General features: G+C 41.1%; 1 protein-coding gene across 1 annotated transcript in view; it reads right to left on the bottom strand.

Moving 5' to 3' along the window:
• LOC115768615 overlaps nucleotides 1-25,868 on the bottom strand; it is a 70,019-nt gene that overhangs the window by 8,645 nt on the left and 35,506 nt on the right. Inside the window, exons 2-6 of the mRNA XM_030713271.1 lie at nucleotides 17,762-17,959; nucleotides 17,475-17,595; nucleotides 13,063-13,210; nucleotides 7,559-7,983; nucleotides 6,270-6,518 (exon numbers count right to left, since the gene is read on the bottom strand). Coding sequence (XP_030569131.1) covers nucleotides 6,270-6,518; nucleotides 7,559-7,983; nucleotides 13,063-13,210; nucleotides 17,475-17,595; nucleotides 17,762-17,959 — 1,141 coding nt within the window. The remainder of the gene's footprint in view (nucleotides 1-6,269; nucleotides 6,519-7,558; nucleotides 7,984-13,062; nucleotides 13,211-17,474; nucleotides 17,596-17,761; nucleotides 17,960-25,868) is intronic.

Genomic DNA, 25,868 nt, shown 5'->3' with positions numbered 1-25,868 from the left:
AATTCTGCGCTTACAAAATTTGTTTCTGCACTAATCGATTATTTACACCAAACTGTCGATAATTGTAAATAGTTTTCTTGCTCCACTCGATAGCAGCATTAATCAATTATTTGCACCCAGCTTATCGATAGCTGAAATATATTTGAAATATTTTCACTAAGGCTAGACCTATCGATTATTTGCACCCAGCTATCGATAATTTGGAATATTTCCCTTGAGGGCTAGACTTCATTCGGTTTGCAGCAAATTATCGTTAAATATAAATATTTTCCTTTCTCATGACAGCTTTCTTGTTTAACAATGCCTGCTTGCTTCTGGCCCCTACATAAATATTTGTATTATCGTTTCCCAAGAATAAGATCCAATCAAATAAAATTATTATTTGCTTGAATTGAACATTTAACGAATTTTGTGGTTGGGATGTTTCCACAAATTGGCTCAAAAATCTTGCATTGAGATGACATTTATTTCCAGGAATAATATATTGCATGTTAATTAGTGTTAACGCAACTAAAATTGTATCTGAGCTAAAATCATGATACTTATTGCCGCCATTGTGCAGCTTTCGGTTTTCCATGGATTGGCTGCTTTCTGTTTTTAGCAAACTTTTAGCTGAAAGTGTGTGTAATGCAGTTGACTTTTAACATTTACATCATTTGCAATATGCCTATTTGTATTTCGTGGAAAATTACATTGTTCTGACCGAGTACAATTGAAGATGTAATTTATGACATGTGATTATTTAATAACCAAAGCTGTAGTTTTATCAAATTAATATAAATTGTGCGTTATCAGCTAACTGAGTTAGGTATTTTCCATAAACAAATAGCTCGCCTCGCTTAACACAGTTGTTTGTATGGTTCAATTACTTTATATTTCCCAAGTTGTTCTAGCAATCGCTCATGAAGAATAATTGATAGGCTTCGTCTGACGATTCTAACACAATTATCCCAGTTGAAATTTTTAAATGTGCATAGCTTTTAAACCTGCGCAAATACTGAGCCTTGCTTCCGGTCTGTCTATCTCTGTTCGTCTGTTTGCTCACTTCACTTGTCTGATGGTTTTGTGTCCCTGTCTCTGCCTGTCTACCGGCCTGCCGTCTGTTTGTCTATCTATTTGTTCATCAACAAACAATGTGCTGTGAAAATATTATGGCTATGATAATATTAACAATAACCGTTTGACAGACGCCTTGCATACCAGTGCACTCAAGTCAGAAAGCGTTCGTCTCGTATGTTGTCTTCAGTCGTCTGTCTCTTTCTTTTCTCGTCCCTCTCTTACCCCTCTTTATTTCTAGGCATCTTTATAACTTACGCGGAATGTCTATGTTATGTCAATAGCTTACGCAACAGCTCTCTTGCGCTCACACACTATGTCCCTCTCCATCTTTATCTTGCTATCGGCTCTTAAATGCTTTTGCATTTTGCATTAACTTCAAGTGGCCGGAAGCTACCGCCATATGGCTATGGAAAACTAACTACTGCCACTGCAGTAGCTGCGTTTCCAATTAGACCCCTCCATTGCTGGCCACAATTCCATTGTCAATCCCCATCTCTACCTGGCTTAGCTTTTGTGGCTGACGTTGCGTATATGTAACATTTGTCATAATAGAAGCAGGCAATAGACATCCAGTTGGGTTGCATAATGAAGCCGCTCGAATTTATGTGGCATTTTTTTCTTGCTTTTAGCGAGCCAATTTTAAGCCGCTCAAGCAAAATGCGAATTGCGATATCCGTCGAAGTGCGTCAGTCGACGGTCGAGAGTTGTGCGTCGAGTGTTCAGAGTCGAGTGCCAAGGAGGAGGCTTAGCACTGGCTTTGCGCAAAACTTAACAGCCGACGGGCACGGGAACGGGAACGGGGTGAGGCGAGTAATGCTGTTCTAATCGCAACTGTACGCAAAAACAAAACAAAACAAGCTTATATGCTCTTGTGGTGAGACTGACTAACTTGCAGATACCCTATTTTAGCAGCTAGCAGTGCCTACTTTGAGGAAGCAGCTATGCTGTCTCTCTCTCTCTCTCTTCCTCTCTCTCTCTTCCTCTTCATCGATTGATGTATCTGTAACAATTTTAAGGAATCTAGCAAATGAGACGAACGCCTTCTACAGTCACATCTCCAGCGATCTACCTGTTGCACAGCTATATCCTATTTGAAGTCGTTTATAGCGGATGAAGGGTATCCAAAATAAATGGTTAAAGAAAGTTGACTTGAATCAAGCAGTAATGCGCAGAAACAGAGCGAATAATAGAAAGATAGATGAAGCCGTCAGAGGCGTGAGCTGTGCACAACAAGGCACACACACTCACACACATGCCCACACTTACTAACAATGTAAAATTGTAGCACACTTTTGTGGGCAACAGTCGCAGCTAATACGTTCGACACACACAAACACAGACAAGCACACACACTCCATTGGTGTGACTCAAGTGTGCGGGTGTGTTTGTGTAAGTGTGTTGCCTGCCAGCAGACCCTGCGTAGCCTTGTTGCTTTTTGCTCACGCAAAAGGGGTTGTCAGCGTGTTGAAAGTAGCTGCAGGCACAAAAGCACAACGTTTGTCTACGTGCACACGTGTGCTTGTGTGTGCTGTGTGTGCGGTATCTCCTTAAATTAAAAAAAAAAAATGTATAAGCACATTTACCAGTCTACTTGTAAGCTTCTTTTACCAGTCTACTCTTAAGCCTTTAGCTGAGCGCCAACCATTTGCCTGCTGCTCCTTCATGTCTCACAGCTAGTTCATCTGGTTTGCAGGACTTCGGCTTTTGCTGCTGCTGTTGCTGTTGCTTCTTCTTCAGCTTGTTTCCTTTTTCAATTTTCTCAAGTGGCAACACTCAAGAGATTGCACATTCCAAGGGCTCAACAATTTTGCAAGCCCTAAGTTCCCGAGCCAAACGTCATTTGCATTCGCCGCTTAGCGGCCGACGTTTGGCTCCCAGCTCCTAGCTCGGGTTTCCTACTGTTTTCCGGCGAAAAGGCTGGTGACCAAAAACGGCTTGTCAAGTGTTTTCTCAGTGGGCCATTCGATTTGTCAGCCAGATTTCTATGCGCTGGCAGGCAACAGCAGAAACCACGAGAGCAACAAATAAACAGCTATGTTTGTCGGCCTGCTCACATGGCGTATGCGTAATATTAATTTGCTGTTTATTAAAAGCTTAAGGCTCAATCAGCACTTTGCACTCCACACGGCAGAGAGCGGCAATGGATGTCACACCGCAATCTCCATACCCTACAAGCTCTATCCACAGCGAAAGCTGATCAAGCACTCAACATAAATGAAGCTTTTCAATGTAAACAATTTGTTAGAATGAGTTGTCAATGAGCTTTAAGCAGACTTTTTGGCAGGCAGAGTTTAATGAGCGTTCAGCTCGCATTATTGCAGCGAGTGGTCAATGAGCTTTAAGCTTGCTTCATCGCATCGGGAGATCAATGAGCTTTTAGCTTACTTCATTGCAGCGGATGGGTAAGGAGCTTTTATCTTATTTAGTCAATGCAAATCATATTATAAGCACATTTAAAAGCTTAGCCGAATTCGACAGTTGTCCGACTTCTAAGCTTTTTCTGAACTGGAGTGGAATGAAATTCAATTAAAATTTAAATTGTTTCATTCAAAAGCTTTCTGATGCAGTCAATAAATAGACGCATTACAGCTCAATGCAAATAAAAACTTATTATAATTTAAAATTATTCTCGTAAAGAGCTTTCTGAGCTTCAAATTTCAATTTAAATAGAAAAAAATAAAGCTGACCTCTAAAAAGCTTTTAGCGCTTTGCCTAATTTATTCTAGTGCTAAAAACGACCTGCCGTGCGACATAAACTTATTCCATTTACTGTTGTAGAACACTGCTAATTAACTAATCCTCTGTTGCGTTAACACAGCATCTATAACTGTTTGTTTATTTTTTCTGTTGTTATACAACACTTAAATTGTATTGCGCTCTTCTTCTCTTTGTCTCCCAAACAGACTTTATCTATTGAATTGAACAGCATGCGTTTTCCCATATACCCGATCGAGACAAGTGTGGAATGTACGTGTTTATAATATTAATACGACGCTTTGCACTTGGCCGTATCAGAATAACTGATTTATTTATGTAAGAGTTCCTCGTTGGGTGGAAGTGTTTGTGTGCGTGTGCGTGCGTGTGTGTGTGCGTGTGTGTGTGTACTCATATTTACGTTAATTTTGATTGTGAACGTAAATGTCGAACATTGTGACCGCCCATGGAGCGTTAGGCGTGGCATTATATTATTCGGAATTATAAGACTTCATATGAAAACTCAAGCAATTGACTTACATGGATTTGCCATTAGCCGCAGACAACAAAAACAAGAAAAAAAAAACATTTTAAACAATGACTACATCAAACTGCAGGAAAACTGATAAGTCACTGAACAGGTCCGAATTAAAAAAGCATCCTCTCGGGCTTATTAAACTGTTCGAAGGCAAATAATTAGCCGCAGACAACAAAAACAAGAAAAAAAAAACATTTTAAACAATGACTACATCAAACTGCAGGAAAACTGATAAGTCACTGAACAGGTCCGAATTAAAAAAGCATCCTCTCGGGCTTATTAAACTGTTCGAAGGCAAATTTGATAGGATTGGAAATTGAGCTGCGAATCGATTGAACTTCATCTGCTGCCAGGCAAGTATTGTTTCCTGCTGCTACCCCTTGACGGCACGTCTACAGTAAGCCATTTATGCCCTGAACCTAAACGGGATTGTACAAAATTCATGTAACAAATAAAAGGAGCTGCTCTTGACCTCAAAAAGTGTGAGTACTCTCGCTCGGGGCCACAAGAGAGCTTGAGAATTTTACTGCCGAACGAAACATGCAATGTTTTTCATGACATCGATAAAAATCGTTATCGATTTGCGCTTTCTTGGGTATATCTTGGACCTTATAAGAGTTATTAGTTATTAGTGTCTATCTAAATGAAGAAATGAGCTCGCGACTGATATACACTGATACAGAATATACTCATTTGTCGAGGCATAGCTTTCAGCTCTGATATGTACAGACATTTGGATGGCATACAAACACCAAACTTTGTCAAGGGGAAGAAGGTCCTGTATGCAAAGAGGGAAGATCGTTGGTAGAAGGTATTCTTTAGTCGAGCACCTCCGACTAGCTCACACCTTGTTGTTACGTTTGCCGACATTTCTGCCATTTGCACACCTTACACAATGCATACATATAGAAATTTATCAGCTAAAAGTTGCACGGGCCGTAAATTCCATCTAATTGGCTGCTGCAATAGGGTAGTAAGCCAATTGGCAATGACCCGCAGCAGCAGGAGCCAGGGGCAGACTTCTGGCTACCAACTCAATGGGTCTTCGGCGGCACCCCGGACTCCATTCTCCACCTCTATAGATTGCTACGTTTCCATAACAGTCAAATGGGGCATCTGCTGCAAGTTGTAAGCTGCTTAACCGGTGAACATTTGATTGACTGTCATAACTTTGCCGGTCAGTTGCTCCCAAATGGGGCAAATAGCTGGCCTTTAATACGCCACATCATATACATCGACCAACCTTTGTATGCATACGTGCGTGTGTGTGAGTGAGTATTTGTGTGTATGTTTATGTGTATGAGTGTGGGCACCGTTTCCCATAATTCGTTTAATACTAGAAGCTGGCTTGAAAGGCTGGCACGGGGCGCGCGGTAAGCACATGTGCATGTGGCATGTAGCATGTGGAATGTGGCATGCAGCATGTGTTTAACAAGCAGCACGCTACTCAGCCGGCTGCTGCTGCTGCTGCTAGCCAGTCTACCCAATTATTCATAGAATACTTTACGACTTGCAGTCAAATGCAACAGTTTGCTCAACGCTGCGTATGCATAATTTGTGGCAGCGGCTACGTGACATGGAAATAAAGAAGGGAACAGCTAGACAATCAGACGAGCAGGCAATAAGAACGTAGCGAAGGCACTAAGCGATGAACAATGCCAGTTTCGAGTGAATGTAGAGGAAATTGGGGGTGTTGGAAAGTTCAGGGCAGAAGCCTAAAATAAAGAAAGGGCTATTCGGGCAGATTCTTAGGGGAGAAAAGATTGCGAAGATTATACTGCCTCAGCTTCGAGAAAGATAATGCTTGTGTCTACACTCTCGCTGTCAAAGCCGAAATATTCTTTAAACTATAAGAAAAGAAAATCAAAATAATAAGCAAATAATCGATTAAAAATTGTTGTAGAATAGCCAATTGCAACTCAGAGCCAATTGTCATGTTAAGTGCATGTTAAATGTAAGTGGTAACCAATCGACTTACCCGCACTTTGCGCACCGTTTTGCGGCTATCGTTGCGTATATTGATCGTAACGTTGACATCCTCGCCGTGCGTATACCAGCCCTTGTCCAAGCTGGCCCTCAGGCCGACGCGGCCATCGTGCAGCAAAAAAGGTTTGTCAACGGCGCCCTGAGGACCACCGCAGGGTCCAACGCTGATGCCGCCAATGCCACCAGAGACCCCGGCATTGCTATGGGGCGGCAACATGCCAGAGCCAGTGCTGTCGCAGTGCTGGCAATAAGCCAAGAAAAAGTCGATATTAGAAATGGTTCAAAGGAAACAATTCGGATATTGTGAGTGTGTGTGTGTGTGTGTGTGTGCCTTGGTTAACATTTGCATAACTGACCTGTTAAGCTTATTGGGCATGTGTCACTGTGTATGTGTGTGTGTGTGTATGTGGGTGGGCCACAAGTTCGTTCTGGCTCTCAGTAATTCCCAAATAAGTAGCTGCCCGTTTACAAATCAATTGGCAATCTATTAATGAATGGACAAGGCGGCTGTAAGCCAACAGTTTGGCCAGGGCCAAAACAGCCGTTGTGGCCCGATAATCGGGCAATAAAGCGGCTTAAATGCGAGCCGTAAGCCTTTTATCGAAATATTTATGAAACACTTAAGTGAAACACTTACAATAACTCAATAAGTCAATCTGCCGCAATTAAACGCACTGCACACACAGTGCACTAATTAACCCTTTGCGAACATTTTCACCATTTGTCATAATTAACTGCAGTTGCATAATTTTCATGAGTACACAAAGGTTAACGTGCGTGCGGGTCGTTAAACCGTCCATAGATAAAAACATTCTTTTATGTTGAGCATTTCTTAAGTCTATGCAAATTCATTTATTTTTGCATTTCACAGCTACAATTCTGTAGTAACTATCATAAAGTATCTATCGTAGTGCGATACACCAATCGATAAGTCGCTTATCTATAGCAAAAATATATATAGAATGCGCTTTTCAACACTGCGGATTAAATGACAGTTAAGCTTAACGTTTGTTAGCTGTGAACATATTATTATTATTACTGACTGACTGATTGATTGATTGATTGATTGCTGATCAAGCCCAAGGCGTAAGAGCTAAAAAGCAGAAATTCTCACAGAAGTCACTGCCTTGAATTTAAAGTGGAATTCAATACAAGGTTTTATAAAATCTTGGCCACAAAAACTCATGCCTCAGTTTTGACTGAACAAGCCTTGGCCCGCGCAAAGCCGGGCAATGCAATCATTAGGTCTTGACCAAAAATATAGAAGCTGCTTTCTCTTACCTCCTGGAATGACTTGCTGTAGCAATGAAACGGATCGTTGGGACACTTCTCAACTTCGCTTTTGCTGCGTCCAAAGCGACCGCTGAACCTAAAAGATTTGGGCGACAAACGCAACTTGGGAAACGATTCGCCGCGTTCCGACTTGGACTTGACCTTGGCGCCGCCACAGCCAGCGCAACCGGCAGCGCCACCGCCACTGCTGGTGGATGGACCCGGCTCCTGGCCAGATGTTGTTGCATGGCCATCGTTGCTTGTCGGTGGCGTGGCACTAGCCGGCGGCGATTGAGCCGATGCCATAGGCTGGCCGGCAAAGGCGGCAAAGTTGGCGGGCGCCGTGTGCTGATGAAAGACATCGGTGCGATAGATGACCCGGACACCCATCTTGACAGAGGCGCGACGATGGAACTTCTCGTCCGTTTTGTCGGCTGTAAAAAGAGAGCATGGGGCAGGGCCATTGGGGTCAATTAGCTGACTGATGCACATTGCTGGCGCTGCTGTTGCCGCTGCCATTGCTCGCTAAGCTCATTAGTATCGCAGCTGCTTAATATTGTTTATGAATTTCATGAAATTTTGTGCTTGATTGTACGTTCGTCTTGTTCTCAAACTGCCAAATGCCAAATGAATTTGAATGCACATTGCCAATGCTGTCAGCTTTTTGTGAGCTTATGAGGCAGGCGGCTGGCCGCTTTGACCCGTTTTCTTATGTTCCACCTGGCAAGCACTTGAACATGCTGTCAAAGTTATAGCAACTGTTTGTTGAGTAGTGCACATTATAAATTTACCAGGAAGTTTAGCAGCCTGTTAAAGCTTGATTACAGTGTGACCAGCTAGCATTGCATGTTTACGTTGTGATGCTGCCAATTTTGCAATGCGAATGTAATTTAGTACTTATTTTGCCAATTCCATCTTCATAACAGCTAACATGAACTTTGACAGAAACATAGGAAAATGGGACTAAAACGGCACATAAAAACATTCACAGTTAAAAGCAATGAGAACAGAAGGTAGGCAATGCAAAGAAGCGAAAGATAAATAGAAAAAGAGAGAGAAAAAAAGATAGAAAAAGGCAGATAGAGAGAAAAATACAGAGAAAGAGAGACATTAGGTTGGATTGTGTGAGTTTAGAGGCATGAAGCGACAACAATGAAAAGACAGCCGACATAAAGTCGAACTGCCTAAAAAACTTACATATATTTAAATGCACACACACACACACACAGACAGACAGAAAGAGAGGCAGACGGACAGACAGACCGACACACATTCCCACACACGGACATACACACACACACACAGGCAGACACACACACAGGCAGACACACACACAGGCAGTCATACACACACGCACAGACACCCACACAGCAGACAGAGAGACGGACACACACACACACACACACACACATCCATCCACACAGACACACCTGAAGTTACATCCACACAAAGACAGCAAGAAAACGAACTGAATAGATGAACTGAAACGAAGTCGAGACATCAATACGTAGACAATACTAAGTTAGGAAATCACACGACAAGTCAATGCATGGCCAGGCATCACAGGACACTGTGGCAAAGTCAAACATCGTCCTGCTTACCTCGAACCGGGTTGCACAGACAGCAGCAGCGACAGCGACGCAGCAACCGCGTTGCACATCTGGTCAGAAAATTGGCTCTCTGAACCCGTCTCTGCCTCTGCCTCTGCCCCTGTCTCTGCCTTTGCCTCGGCCTCTGCCCCTTGTCTACTGGTGGATCAGCTCATTGAGGCTGCCGACGTTTGCGAACTGGGTGCGATAAGTGCAATATGCATGAACAATACATCCAATAAGACACTAAAAACGACAAGGGGCACACACAGGACACACAACAAACAAACAAAAAAAAAAAAATTAATTATATATATATATTTTATTTTTATATCAACACAGACGATAGCACAAACGTGGATTCCGCTTCAATGTTGTGCAACACGCGATCAGTGCTCCTTATCTAAATATATATATATATATATATATATATATATATATATATATCTGTATCCTAGGCACATGTGGATATATATGTCCAAACGATTCAATACACTGCAATGTCTCTTATTGTCAAATGGCACACTGAAAAAAAATGCTGATTGTTAATTTTAGGGCGAGGCCTGCAAGTAAATTTCAAACCAAATGCGATTCGTCCAAAATAAGCTGCAAGAGGACTGGTCACACTTTACTGCTTTTTGCAGTGTTTAAAATCATGGAAAAGAGGAAACATTTTTAAAATAAGAAGTACAGACCGTATCGCAGTGGGAATCGAAACACTTAAATGGAACACAAATTTATAGCCAAAACTTTAGTTATAACTATATTTTAAATTGATGACAACTACAAACAAAAAAAAAATGTTTTCTTTTCTTCAAAGCCTTGTCATAGACCAGCCATTTTGGTGCAGATGTCAATCAACTGGATCGAACCAATATATATTATATAGCCGCCATAGTAGCCAAGGCTGCAAGCCGTTTCTACAGCCAACCGATGCGAAACCAGAATTCCAATTTGTTCATAACCATGTGCCGAGTCTTGAAGCGTCCAAAAAACAACCTGAACCAAGCCGAACATCAAAACCATAGCAAAATAAACCAAATAGTTTTATGTTTGAAATTGGAAAAGAAAGCGAACCAAATAAAAGTTTAACGTTTGACCTGTTCGAAGAGCAACGGGGTTTTTTGAACATATCGCCATATGTATGCAGGGGCATTTCATTATCTGAGTCCCAGTTGAAGTTGTTAATTTCTGATGTAACCAATTAGAATAAGACGGTTTAGAAGAAGAGTGCAGTCGAAAAGAAGCGCAGCTCCAAACATAGCTAGAATTCGACTCCGAACCGTATTAAGCCCAACTCAAAGCCGTTTTCACCAATGGGGATTTATTCCGGTTAAACTGGGCTCAAAACGGTTTCAAAACCGGTTCAAAACTAGTTTTTTTCTCGCATTATTTCAGCTGTCGAACAGCAGTTGGACTTGGGGCATGCAATTTAACCAGAGAAATGCAGGAAACAGGAAGTTGAGCGGGCCAGCTTACAGTCATGTGACATTTTGTTGTCGCTGACAACCGCCAGAGGGCGCCGCCTGACCAGTAGCTGCCACAAATTAAACAGAATTTGTCATTTCCTTTGTTATTCCAGCCGATATATGTCAACATTGTTATTTTGCAACAAAAAGCAGATACAATTTTCGAAAGTGTTCGTTTTTAAATCAAACTTTAATTGAATTGTGTAAGCAAACAAAAAAAAAAAAAAATAATAATAAAATAAAATGCATACTCATTTTATTATTATTTTATTTTTAAGAGAAACGAAAGCTGAAGACGCTTTTGGTCTATGACCTAGCGGTTTGGATTGTCCTTCAGGCGGTTTTATGATAAACTACACGCAGGTAAGTATTCATTTCATTTCAGTTACCTGCCAACTGCCAAAAGACAATGGTGCAATGGAGCGGGAACGCAAGCAGGCAACGCGGACAACGCCTGGCGGCAATTGAACAGAAAAACTGAGAGAAGAAAAAAATAATGGAAAGGGAAGGGAAATAGAAATGGAAAAACCAGACAAAAAGCATCAGCAGCTCCGCAAATCGCAGCCGGAAGTGGAGTCTGAGTGGGCATCGGCCGAAAGTAAAACAGCCGCGCAATGGTCTACAGCATGCATTTAATATTGATTCTATTTGTATATCCTGCAGCGATTAATTCATCAAAACGGGTATGCCAAACTGCACGCAAATATAGGAAGAAATACGCCTGTAAGATGCACTTATATATTCCTTTTATCAGCATCAAAATGCGAGTTGGCTTAGAGCTGGTCGTCGATCTCGTCTCAGATTTTAATAAATTCGTTTCAAATTTCCGCTTAATGTATTGTTTTCACGGCTTGCAGGGTATCACGCGGTCAAGCATGCTCGTCTATTTGGTCGGCATTTACATTTAATATTAATTTTCCTGTACACACCAGATCGAATACCAGAGCTGCTCCCCATAGTGTCCATGTCGGTGAAAAAGCGAAATATAAAAACTAAATCAAAATCAATCAAAAAATGGAAAAGAAAAGAACAATCCTCTCACATCCACTCTGCTGGCGTCAGGAGCAGCGGAAAAGTGTTGGAAAATGCTGGATTGGGATCTTTTTGCTTTCGTTTTTTTTCTGACACCCTTGTTTTTCTTTTTTCATAGATTCTTTTCTTGTGCGTGGAGGCGTGGTCATTTATATAAATGAGCTGTGAAACTTGTTTGATTGCCAAATTATTTGGGCATCGTTTTCGCTCGCTCTCTTATGTCGTTTCTTGTAGCTGTGACAACTCAATACTCGATGCTCGATGCTAGATGCTCGATACTCACGATTCAATAAGCGCTGGCAATGGCTTGATGATGTATGATAAATGGAGGAAAGGAAATGTATGCTGGTTAATTATAATGTCTAACTACTCATAATGCCCATCCAAGCAAACCTAAAAGCTTTGCGCTTACTTCGCAATTCATATTATTTTTTCAAATTTTACAGGCTAAAAAACATCTAATTAAATTTACCTACTTTTAATGCATATAATACTTACCCTTTCGTTAATACTAACAGAGAAAGATTTATTTTAAATAATATATTTTAAAAAATATTATCGTGCCTTAAAGGTAAAGTGTATTGTGTTGAAGCTTTCTTGAATTCGTAAAGCATTGCAAAGGTTCTCTCTTTACTGCTTAGTTGTGCTTTTAGTTTTCCAAAGTTCGATCGTAAGCTTCACTTTCGACTTACTTCATTATAGCATAATAAACCCATGGAACAACTCATACAACGCACATTGTGCCTTTGGTATTCCAAGACTTATTCTTAAGGTTTATTTTCGACTGCTGTTTAATTTAATTTAATCATAATAATCCCATGCATTAGAATGAAACTAAAAGCTTTAGCTAGACTAGATTTATGAGCTATATATGCTTGATATCATTTAAAGCTTTAATCAGCTTTAAGCGCCGTTTACAGCCCGAAATCTAAAACGAAAGCTTTTTAAAATAGCTTAAAGCTTTAAGCGAGACTAGATTTGTACACGTTTGATATTGTTTAAAGCTTTAAAGAGCTTTAAGCGAGATTTACAGTCCAAACTTAAAGTGTAAGCTTTCGGAAATGTTAGGCCTACTGAGGATGAAACCTAAATCTTTAACCGAAACTCGATTTTTTAAGTTTAAGTTTTAAGCGCCTTTTACAGCCCAAAAGTCTAAGCACAGCTTTGGCGACACTTTCACTAAGTGTCATTCTAAAAAAAAATGTCCATCAGAAAATCTAAGATGTTTATTTTTTTTTTTTTTTTGTCTTCTTCATACTCATACTGTGCAGCCCACCCCTTTATCAATATTTGCTTATGCCTTCTGATGGAATTTCTCTACCTTTGTGCCATACATCACCTGAGCTCTTCAGGTTCCGGTGTCCTCGGAGCAAATGGATATATGTACAGGAGTCCATATTGAAATATTAATCAAAAAACTTACCAATGAAGCAACGCACATCGTAGCTGGTGCCAATGGGAGCTCCATAGTAACGCTTGGCCGGCACTAGCTGGACACTGGGTGGTGCCTGGGCGTTCAGCGTCAGGGTGAATGGATGGGCCCCATCGCCCAGGCGCTTCATCAATGCCTCCTGTAAGTACAGAGATTGTAGTCAGGCCGGAGATTCAGGGACCGGATAAAACGCATTGGTAAAATTTGTCAGCAAATTGAAATTTAGCATTTTCATTGATTTTTATAATAAATCCTTATCGCCACCGGGCATTTACTACCTGAAATTGGTCAGAAGTCGTGGTCTAGGCCAAGGTCAGGGCCAAACTAGTTAAGGCTTAAATAGCTGACAGTCGCAGCCAATTATTCAAATGCGGGCTGTCACATAAGCACATAATTAACGTTTTGCCATGTGCATTACATACGTATATATTACACTCATATATATTTATATATAGTATATGTTTTTATGGACAGATGTGGAATACATATATGCATATATTTGAGGTTATATTTAGTTTTTAATTATGCATTTTGGCCTTGTGATTAGTGGCGCGGGCATTGAAATTGTGGGCTTTGTTTTGGCTTTGATAACAATGGTTTTTGTGCTATTTCTTTTGCTGTTTCTGGCATTTCATTTGCATTTGATTATGTATTCAGTATTGTATTAGTATCTGCAAATGCCTTTGGTTTTGCCTCAGCCTCTGCTTTTGCCTCTGGCTCTGGTCGTGGTCGTGGCCGTGATCCTGGCGCTGCCCTTGGATTTATACTTAAATATCTTATCGCTGGCGCGTGTATCTGTGTGTATCGTCAGCTGAGCAGCGTGCGGCAATGGGCAACAGATACGAGGCCATTCCTGCTGCCGCAACACCCGCCCGCTCCTACGCTCAGCCTTGGCAATGACTTCGCCTTACAATGTGTGCGGCAGCTCAATGGAAAGTATTTAAAGACAATTCCATAGCTTAAATTGTTTGGCTCCGTAAACGTTTTGTTCTTATTTCAGCGCAATTTACGGGTGAAGAGGGACACAATTAGAGGAGGGATGGACAGCCACGCAAGTATACCCCTACGCCTCCTTAAGCCGCAATTGTCAGACATGGACGCACAAGGCCCACAGGCTCGAAAGATGTCTATGTAGATGGCTAAGCATTAAGAAAACAGCATAATAAATATGATGGTTCATAATAAATATGTGTAGGGATTAGGCAGTTCAGACGTTGAAAGTCTGCAGTGAATTACTGACAGGGGATTCAAGAGACTCTGCTCTATATAATAAGGCCGCAGCTTATACTCATACTCCTAATACCTTTTCCAACACTGCGTATGCACTGAGTATTATTTTAATAAGCTAAACTGTACGCTCTTCATTGTTTATCGGTTCAGCAGTCTATCGATCTATGTTCGATTGTCAGCTTAGCCAAGGCAGTTAAGATCTATTAAGCTGCATATTTGATTAATTTCAATTTATTATCAAATTCCCTTTATATGTCCGTCTACATAAACACAAACAATTTTCCACTCAACCTCTTAGCCAGTTGTCTCTTTACGTTCCGCCCAACCATCAAGAATATTTTCCGAGATATTTTGCCCCTGGTTCGTTCTGATGTTTTTCCGGCAACGGCAACTTATTAAAGTCAAATTTATTTAATTATGCATGTTTGTGTTTGTGCCTGTGTCCGTGTGTTTATGTTTCTGTTTTAGGCTCTGAGCAGTAAAAGCTACTGCCAGCAGTAAATAAGTGAGTAAATATATTATGCAAATCGGTCAAGACAAGCGAGAAAACACTGAAAACTGAAAAATGGAAGCTCGGAACTCACCAAAAACAGTAAACTGATTGCCTAACCAAATTTTCGGTGAGTTTAGCTGTCAAAAATGTGATGGCTAAATAAATGATTGCATGTCAAATTTAATAAAAGGGAAAGTTCAAATTGAAACTCGCCTGGGGGGCCATCTCTGTCACACACTCACACACACAGATAGACTCTCCAGATAGACTCTCCAATGGACACACACACACACACACACACACGTACACACACAGATAGAAGCAATCGGAAAACAATGTAAAAGGGAATCGCAAACATTTGTTTCGCTTTTAGTTAAATGAAATTGATTTTCAATTGGTTTAAGTGCAGCAAACCTCCATCTTTAAATAGATGACGAACAAGCGGAATGTGGCGCAGACGACGAACGCAGAAAAATGCGAACAAGTTAAAGAAGTTTAAGAGGAGAACTCACAATAGCCATAGCAATAACAAGAAAACCAGAGAGGCTGCTCTGAGCAGAAGTAACCCGACTGGCAGATACCCTAAGAAACAAGCTGACCTGACGAACATTAATTCCTGAATAACTTCGGTATTTATGGTCCGAGCCTTATGAAATTTGCAGCGCATAAATATGGCAGCACACTGTGCTAGGCTATACCCTTAAAAGTAATTTGTTTTGAATTGAGGGTAAAAGAGTAAGAGTTGGTTATGGTTTATCTATAATATTAATCTACACAATTTGTTACACTCAAAGCCCAATTCTCTAAATCGATATTTATCGATAATATGCCAAGGGGCGGAGATATTGTATAAAAAAATTTTGTTTGCAATAAACTTGTTTTGCGTATCGTAAACGAAAAAATATATATTTTAAATAAGAATTCCCTGGCTTTTGTAGTTTGCAAGATGGTTTCGTTTACACAGAAAGACAGACTCAGCTTTTTCTGTCCTGCTTCTCCCTGTCACAAACGTTTGCGCAATGCCAACATATAATTTGTTACCCTTTTTTCAATGGGAAAACAACTACCTTGGCCGACCACCCCCCCCCCCCCCCCCCCCCCCCCCCCCCTGAGAAAACGTGCAGCATGCTTTGAAGCAACGTGAGTTCGCATTAAATCTGAACAAAGGCGAACAACAATTGTAAACCTTAATACGAGTCGCAAAGGAAACGCCATAAATTTCAAAGTGCTTGCAATTTTGAAAAATTACTCACGCCCGAAAGTACAACAGGTATTAATTACAAAACTGTTTACAAGCAAAGTGTTTATAAATAGGATGAATTTCTCAAAAATGTTGTCTTCCAAACAGTTCTGTTTCCCGAAATTTGTAATGATTTTTTGGAATATCTCCAACAGAGTCCGATTTTGGAAAGAAATCATAGTCGTGATCGCCAATCGGGTTGACTGAAAATGTTTAAAGTCTTATTGGAATATCTCGACTACTTACATTCCGATATTGAAATGATATAACATTTTGGAGTCGTACGAATCGCGACTATCGATTGGGATTTTGGAAATCAAATCCTAATCCAAAAATAGCAAGGGCTTACATCACATTTCTTGCCAAAGGTATGTCTGCATGGAATTCATAAGTTGACTGCATTCATGGTTGATAATGAACTACAACAAAAGGAACATTTTAAAAAGGACAGGCATAATTTTCTAAATTTCTGCTGAATTTGAATAGAAGAAGATTTTCCTTTGATGTTAAGCTGACAGAGCTGAAATATGTGTTTATGGCAGCATTCTGGTTAAATACTATACAAATTTACTTTGCGCAGCAGGGGCTTGCATTTAAAAGAAACACGTCATAGTGTTCGCTTTTAAAGGGCAGTTTCTGCTCAAATTAAAGTGTGCTCAGACGGACAAATTCTTTTGTATATATGAATATAGATATATATGTAGATATATATATACATATATTGGGCTTAAAATCAAAAGCAAACAAATTAAAAAGCTGCGCAAAAATTGTAATTAGCAAATACGCAGCTTGATAACATATTAAGCGCACTTCTCAAGCGTATAAACATGCAGAAAAGTATGCTTCATTTATCAAGAGGCAGTTACAGTCGCTGGCTCTCCCTCTCCCGCTCAGTCTCACTCTCACTCTCTCTCTCTCTCTCTCTCTCTCGCTCTATGCATATATCTCTTTTGTCACTTTTACTTTCTCTCGCTCTCTCTCTCTCTCTCTCTCTCTCGCTCTCTCTCTGTCACACATTTAGCAGTTTTCTTCTTTTGCTGCACTGCAAAGCTGCCACAACGCTTGAGCTGTTCCCCACTAGACTTGGTTGGAAAAAGTTGTTGCCTATCAGTTTTAATGGCGCTGGAAACTTCATAGCCAAGTTGCATGTTGCCGTCTCCCTAGCCCTTACTAGCTGTGCTGGAAGGCTGCTCGACGAGTGCTCGACTTGTTTACCGAGTGCTCGTCTCGCACTCGTCGCCTCTAAAGTGTCTGCTCAACAGCAGACAAACTGACACTTCAGCCAGGCGACGGCCCAGGTAATGGGGCGGGCTGGGGCGGACGGAGCCAGGCAGCTGTTGGCCAACTCACGTAACAGGAAGAGCGTGAGGGGAGTGCATGGGATTGTAGCGCACTGGATAATTTCAATTACAATGATTGCAACGTTCACTTGCAACTTACCTGAAGCGGACTGAGCGATTCAGGGGACGGCTCCTCGAGGCGCGGCCAAATCTGATGCAGCGACATAATGGCCTCGTTGCAGAAACGCAGACCCATTACCTCCTCGTCCTCGCGACCGTAGCTGCAATGAAAACAGGCCGTACAATTATTTATGTGTTATGTGCTATGCCTGGAACGCCCAGAGCTGTCAGTCGACTGAAGAGCTGCAATTTCAATTTCAAAGTATGTCTGGGCGCGTCGTTCGGGCTGCGGGTTGCGTGGTGCGTGGTGCAGGATTTGTGGCTTACCGAAATGTTAGCGTTAGCTGCGCATAGACGCGGTATCCTTGAATGGCCTTCGGATCCACAAAGACTATTCCACGCAGCACAGACGGATTATTGCCGGTCAACACTATCTCACGCGTCGGCAAATAGAGAGTTAGCACACAATTCGGCGAAGTCTTCTTATAAACGCGCTGAGTGCCAAACTCATCCCGGTGGGTGGTTCTGGAAAAGGCGAGCCGGTGTTAAAAGTGCGGCAAGAGATTTATTGATGAAAAGCTATGTGTATCGCTTTCTTATCTACCTAGGCGATAGCCTGGCAGCCCAGCAGAAACTCGTTTTCAGACTTCACTCAAGCTTCTGTCTCAAATGTTGAACTTGGCAAAAGCCTGACAAAACCAAACAGGAGCAAATCAATGGAACGGCTTTATGTTTATTTACTGAAACTGGTTTTCAGCCTCGGTTTAGGTTTTTGTCCCAAATGTTCCTTTCCAGACGAAATGCTGTGTTTTCCCCCCAAACAACACTTTTTATACCCAAATTCGATATGTAGGTTTTTTGAATAGTATACATAGATACAGAGTATATCAATTTTTCAATAACTCTCCCAAAATTGGAATACCTACATAGTTTGAGTTATTCCCTTGGGATTTGGTATTTACATGCATTTCAATGTCGTACTTATACTCCATAAATGCCATTAAAATCGGAAAATAATCAAGAATGCATTACGAATATTATGGAATTATGCGAAGAAGAAGCACTGTTTCTGTTTGTGTATAATTGTGAAGGTCTCGAAAGAAACTAGAATGTTTCTAATGTCAGCTGAATTATGTGGGCTTTCTGAGGTGTTTGGGGACATCTCCGGGCACTTCCTTAAGCACTTTTATGTACTTGTTTTTAACTGTCGAACCTTAAAAAATAGTGTTGCAAAATCGCCGAAGATGCGGAATGCGGACAGCAAAGCTGTTCTACGCAACATTTGCTTGCACTGAATTGAAGCGTGGCACAGTCTGGCAACTCTGGCGGCGCGTGGGTTTGGCTACTTGTCAAAACACGCTTAATTAACTGCGCATTCAGCGTGAGGCATGTGGCATTCTAATTAATATTACCTATACATGTGCCTCACTTGAGTATGTGCATGCAATGCCTGTCCGTGTGCTTGAGTGTGGGTGTGAGTGTCTGTCCGTGCGTATGTGCGTATGTGCGTGGGCTGTGTGCACTTGAAGTAGTTTGAGCTTAGTTCCGTCTAAAAATAGTTCTGCTGAAGCAGCTGCTGCACATTTGCGTGCTTGCAGCATTTTGTAGCAGCTTCATTGATTTGTGCCCCAGCAAAAGTCGCTGGCAAATAGTTGAATATTTAAATGGAAATTTCTAAGTGGTGTACTTAGTTGTTGACGTTGCCGCAGTCAAAAGTTCTGGTTAACAATTTGTTGACCATGTTGTTGGTGCTTGCGCTGGGGATTCGCTGTTGCGACCAACTTCCGGCGACACCTGACGGCTGGGCAATTAGCAGGCTGACAGCTGAGCTGTAGTTGCAATCAGCACTAAAGTCACAACATGTGGCAAGTGGCATGTGGCATATGGCATGTGGCATGTGCGCCGAGCTCCAATTAAAATACATTTGCCGCTTGAAACTGCTGTCAGTAAGACAGGCAGCCAAACAGACAGCCAGAATTGAATTGTATTACAGCGCTGTGGTCTCAGCATTTTAATGAGCTGCATTAGCAACTGTTATGAAAACGCTTGGCTGCCCCCAAACGCTAACTTTGTGCGACATCCGCAGGCAAAACGCTGCCACAAACCGTTCTCAGAAAATGCTAAAAAATAAACAAGCAAATGGCTGAATTCGCTTTTGATACCATGGCAAATATAAAAATAGAAATATAACGCGAATACAGGCGGCAGACATTTCGCATATGCAATTATTAAATCTTATAGCGAAAAACTTGTAGTTATTCATTTAAATGATTGTTTTACTGTTTACTTAAACAATAAAAACAAGCTTTGGGGCGAGTTGCTGGTTCAAACCGTAAGCCGCACTACGGCAAATTGTTCTTGTATTATCAATTTAAGCTCGAGACTTAAAAATTAAAAGAATATTCGAACAAAAAGTTATGAACATGTAAAGACAGGTTGACGAATCAGGCTTTAGGCAGAGTCGCTGGTTCAAACTGCAAGCCTTGTTGTCTATTAAGAATTCAAATTTGTAAGACTCGCATGCACTTAATGTGTTTCAACTTTTGTGTGTTCAACTATTAACTCAAAGCGCGAATATTAAATGGTTGAGGCCGATCAGAATGCACTTTCTTAAGTATCTTACTCATTCAATATGTTTATCAAGAATATGTACACACATCTATATATGTATACTAAGTGCAGTGGCAAATGGTCTTTCGTCGCGTTTCGTACTTTTTAACTAAAAAGTTGGCGAACAAAAGTTTCGCGAAAAATGTAGCGAGCACTTAAAAGCAGCTTGGCTGCTTTATGAATATTAATTGTACTTTTACGAGAATGGACCGCACATTTTGGCCATTTTGCCAAAATGTGTATTCTATAATTAACTGCATTTGTTTGCGCAATTGTTGCCAGCTGTCACCAGTTCGCCCATGTGCTAATTATGCTAATTTAATGCAACTCTTGTGGTCGCTATTGATGCGCCCGTAATTTGTCATGCATTGCGTATACGCAACGTGGCCGCAACTAAATCAACTTAACTTTTTAGGCCGTCGCCGGCAGTTCATAAATATTAGACACATACAGCAAATATGAAACAATAACAATTGATCATGTTTTTATTTGCATTTGAATGGGCCTGTTCCGTTGCCAAATGCAACATCATTTCCGCTCTGCCAGATACCCTGTAAAGTTCCTAAACATTTTATTTGACTTCAGGCGCATTTCACGAACTCATTTGATTAGGTCGAAATTTAAAGTACAGTTTGTTTCAATTTTTTAATTTCATTAACCAAATTTTGTTGTACATTGTGCGCATTGAGGAAATCGAAAACCGCAGCTGCAGGCCTTAAAATAATTCAGGACTCGAACTGGATTCGGTTCAGCTGGTTTTGCATAGCCACGACCCGAGGCTTTGTTGCGAATTTCAGCATAATAATGAGCGGGTATTGTGGTCATTTATTCATTTGTAATTAATCATAATGCAATTCGGACCATACAATTTGCACTAATTTTTACAGAATTTTGCTGTTTATGCTTATTTTCAGGCAACATCATTCGCTGCTGCGTATTCGTTTTCCACTCACGTCATATGAGATGACTACAAAAAGTAAATTTTCTTTTTTTTTTTTTGGTGTTTTTTGCTTATTTTAGGCTTAATTAAAATTCATAACAACGTCGAATAGTGTAATTGGAGGCGTTCTCTTAGCTTTGATTTCTATTGTTGTGGTTGCTTTTGTTGCTGTTTGTTTGGTTGTTGTTGTTCTTGATGCTCACACGTGTAAATGTGGTTGGCTCAGTTACTGTTTTTGGAGCCGAGAATTCATTAGGAAAAAACGCTGTCAGCTTCTAGTCAATATGTTGATGCGTCAGCCCTTTGTCAAGCATTTGCTGGCATACTTGGCATATTCAATTATACCCAGCATAGATGTGCGAACCGGGCATGTTCGCTTGTTCGCTTGTTCGTCAGCTGGTGCGAGGCACCAGAGGCACACGCAACGTTGTACGCCTTGGCAAGGTGCGCGACACAATGGGCATCTGTAGGCTGCCATCGACATTGGCAACAGTTTGCCAAAACAATTTTAATTGAAATTCTATGCAAACGCAACGTGCACAGGTTGCATTTAATTTAAGTGTTGAATATTCATTTAGGCATGAATATAATTAGTGGCATGAATATTTCAAGTCATTTATATTTATTAAAATTCCCCTTTTTCAGCAGTAGTTTTTTTTTTTTAGCTTGCAACTGATTTTTGCCATTTGCTGTGGCAAATGCAGCATTCACCATATTTTACCTTGATTTCAAAGTTTCAATTACAATATGCAATGCCTTCATTAAGTGCATTTTCAATTTGCCGTCACGCAAGCAAATAAAACTTTAAGCTCGATTTGATCTGTTGCTGTGCATTTTACTTGCTTTCTAAATCTCTGAATCTCTGTCTATTGGATTTAGTTGTGCTTACATAAGCTCAAGCCTAAGATACATTCGAATCAATATAAATATTTATTTAATCACAATTTGGCTCAAGTTTGAGAGCATTTGCCAGAGTTATTTGAGCAGCGGAAATGCCTTGAATGGTGCTGTGTGATGTCTTAAGCCATTTATCGCTTGTGGACAAACAAAAAGGAAGCTTTTTTTTATATTTTCCAAGTTAACAGCTGAAAGTAGAAACGTAGGCTATGCCTTTTCCAACACTGTTCGTTAGGTACACATATTTAGAAGCCCTGTGCCAAAATCGGGGACTTGTGTGCGTTCACAGATTTCATCCAACACAGCGACTTTAATTTGTGATCAAAACTCTAAAAGGAGACATCATGACGTCCAATCCAAGCCAAGCCATCATATTGTTAATCTTGCAAGGCATGGAACTGTTTTCGGCAAAGGCATTGAAGCTCTTTCTACAGCTGCTGCCTCTTTCGGCTCTAACAGCGCTCGTGTTTTTCAGGTAAGCTAAATGTATATACCTATATATGAGCTGACCGCGCACTGTTGCTTATTTAAAATGGGCAGATATTTCCCACCGCCATGCCGCCAGAGGAAACTGCTAGCAACATGGCTGCGTCTAGCTATGACATTGTGCATCTGTTCGATATTGACCATGGTAAGCCGACTGATGCCCTGGAGCTAAACACTGACGAACAAGCAGGTACACGCCAGACATTGATGTACAGCACAAACAGCCAACCACAGCGTCAATAATCTCACGGAAGCTCTAAGGGATCAATTGCATTTTAAGGAGGTGGGCTTTTGATAATTGGGGAAAACAAGAAAAGAAACCCTCACAAAATAGGCTTGAAGTTAGAATAAAACCACAAAGAAAAGCCTTAAATCGTATGTTCTTAAAATCTTGTTAGCTTGGCCCAATTTCCGATAATAATTGCTGAAATATCAGTTAGTAAACACAGCTGCAATGGCTTAAAGACATTTACATTATCAATCATACTGATTCGTACAGAGTATTCAGATATATATCTATAGCTATATCTATGCAGATTCATACCGCGTACCTAATCCGGTAACTGATGCCTCTCAAGAGATGCTTTGTTCAGCTATCCGCGCGTCTGCCTGGCTGCGTTAACAGGCAGAGTAAAAGCCAAAAACTAACCGCGGATCATTTACATTTTTTTACTATCACAGTTAATGGCCAGCCAAACACCGCAGCAACCAACCAACCACCCAACCAACCACTCAACCACTCAACCAAGCAGCTCTGAGCGGCGTCTGGCTTGTCTATAAATTTGTGCCTTGACGCTTTGCCACAACATCCAACTCAGCTGCCTGCCCCAGCCGAGCAGTGGCTTTTTGGAGTTTAGTGTAAATTTATTTTGCGGCCAGGTGGCCAGGTTGTGGACAGGAGGCGCTAGCGCCAAGAGATGCGTTGCCTAATTGATATAAATTAAACACAAAACGATTATTTAAATTATCTGCTGCTGCTGCTGCTGTTCGTTGAGGCGTACGCGGCCAACGTGGCGTATACTTAATTTGGCCATCTAATGGGCGTGTAGGAGTGTGCAGGTGGCTTGCTTAAGTGCAATCAAAATCGGCGCAATTTAGTAATTAACCCAAATCAAAATTAATTCGAAATTATTTGGAATCGCATCGAGCCGTGTTTTTGTTGTGGGAATGCCCCTAATTCAATTTGCATACACTGTTTGCTTTATTTTGAATAGATATGTTCTTTGTAAAATATTCACAGTAAATCATAATTGCGAACTGTTACAAGAGTGCTTCGGTCCAATAGGCAAGTCAGCAAGTATCTGCCTGGCTTGGGCTGTCGGAATTTGGAATGTGGTGCGCCTGCTTGAAACGATTTTGAGAGTGCCTGCAAATTGTGGTAAAACAAGAGATACAAGAGCCTGCAGCCCGGTTGCGAGTCGAACAGATTTCAAAGCGGCATTCCAAAATTGCATCGAGCCTGCTGAAACTAAACCTAAGCCGAACCACATTTGGTCAAGAATTATGATATGATTATGACCAGCAAATTTAATTTGCAATAAATTGCAATTTTCTATTAATAATTGTTAACTTAAATCAAAGCCCGAATTCAAAGGTGTGGTAAATTTGTAAATTTGTAAGAGATAAACGAACCTAAGCGAAAAGGCGAGCCATTCGATTCGAGCTCTGCTAAGTCCTATGTAGGCTGCTTTGACCTTTAAGCCGATTTGGCATTTAAGCCCACACACATATTTAATTTGCTGCACCTGCAAACTGTTGGCTATTGAGCTAAGCTGCTTCAATGTGGCATCAGCGCACAGGACAATAAGTTCAATATATTGTAATGCCAAAGTCCAGCCGAGTTTGACGTTCCACAGCACATTGAGCGCGCCTGCTGCATTCTGAACTGTGTTAAAAGGGCTGCAATAAAAGCTTTTCCGTCATGTTTAAATAAGTACTTAGGGCAACTGGCCAAAGGTAAAAATGTGTTCCTTATTAAGCGCACGCCAATGCATTTATTAAAAACCGGCGGAAGAAGAGAACAAAACATATTGCAAAGCCCGCAAACAAACAGAAACCAGCTTAATAGTTTATAGACTGTGCAGCCCGACTCAAGTTTCACATTTAAGCATTTAGCAACCATTGCTCTGCCGGCTCTAACCTTCGAGCGGCTCAGTCAGCCGCATAATTGCAAAGTAATTAACGCTCGTATCAAGGCAGCGGCTGTGGCCGTGGCCGTGGCAGTGGCAGTGGCAGTGACAGTGGCTATGAATCAAGGATAATGCGGCAAAATCAAAGCGGGAATCGTAATGAGCAAAAGCAAGAGCAAAAGCAAAAGCAAAGCAAATCAAATGAATGAACGATGACAGTCGATAGCTGCGGCAGCTAAGCGAGAATGTCACGATGTCAAGGACGCACTTTCTCGCAGAGGATATTCGATTTATCAAGCGCGAAACGTTGCGACCGCTGCGTCTGCTCAGCAGGTGGTTCTGTGGGGCAAAACAAAGACTATCTGAGCCATGCCGATGATCAAATACTCTACTACAACAAGTGTTAAGTGCTAAGCAGCGTTAGAGTACAACGTTTTTATAAAAGTCTTTTCTCAAGATAGCTTGAAGCAAACAAGCAAAAGTTTCCACCATTTCTTGCTATAGAATAATAATCATCTAGCTATCCCATGTTGAAAAGTCATATAAATGCATTCGTCAAGTTAGGTCAAGATATCTTTAAAACAATACACTAGACAGTTACATTTTATATCTGTTAGACTGATTTATAACTAATTCCTACTAGTATCGACTAGTAACACATGCCATGAGTAAACTGAAATATTCACTCAAAGCGAAACAAAACGAAGAAGTCACGTTGCATGTGCAAGCAACCAGGTGGCAGTTGTCGCTGGCTGCCTCCAATGGCATTAATTGCATTGCCGTGGCCGTTGTGGCTGCTGACTTGCAGCTGGCCCCGGCTGTGGATGCCGCTAAGCTCTGCTCAATACAAAGTCTAATTGATTTATCACGTATACGCCAGCGCAGCCGCGCGTAAACACAGCCAGACTCGCCCAACCAACCAAACAACCAACCACCCAGCCCAGCCAGGATGCCTGCAATTAGCGGAAGTTAAGACTTGCACAGTGCTTTATGCTAAAAATAACTATATATAGCTTAATGTGAGGTCCTGCATTGTCTCATTAGTTGACACAAAATTAGATTTCTAATGGAGTTTCAACAGCAATGGGCCATGCCTGTGGCTTATGTCCGACTTGGTCACTTGATTTAAGCATCAATAGCGCAATCACGACCTTGTGTTTTTTTTTCAAAACAACTTGTTGACTTTAATAAATATTGATATTTAATTAAAGTGATTTGAAAACTCATCTTTGGTCATATTTCGTCCAACTCGACTGTAGCTCGATTTGACAAGGGTCCTTGTGTGTTGGGTGGGCTTAAGGCTCTTGTGAATATATATATTATTTTTGAATCCATTAGCGGCTGATAAGCCCACCCTTTTTGGCAACGCCAG

This window comes from Drosophila novamexicana, unplaced genomic scaffold (assembly GCF_003285875.2).
Source record: "Drosophila novamexicana strain 15010-1031.04,08,12 unplaced genomic scaffold, DnovRS2.1 tig00001856-arrow-arrow-pilon, whole genome shotgun sequence".
NCBI lineage: Eukaryota > Metazoa > Arthropoda > Insecta > Diptera > Drosophilidae > Drosophila > Drosophila novamexicana.
The sequence above is the reverse complement of the archived record's forward strand: the minus strand, read 5'-3'. Positions and strand labels throughout refer to the sequence as shown.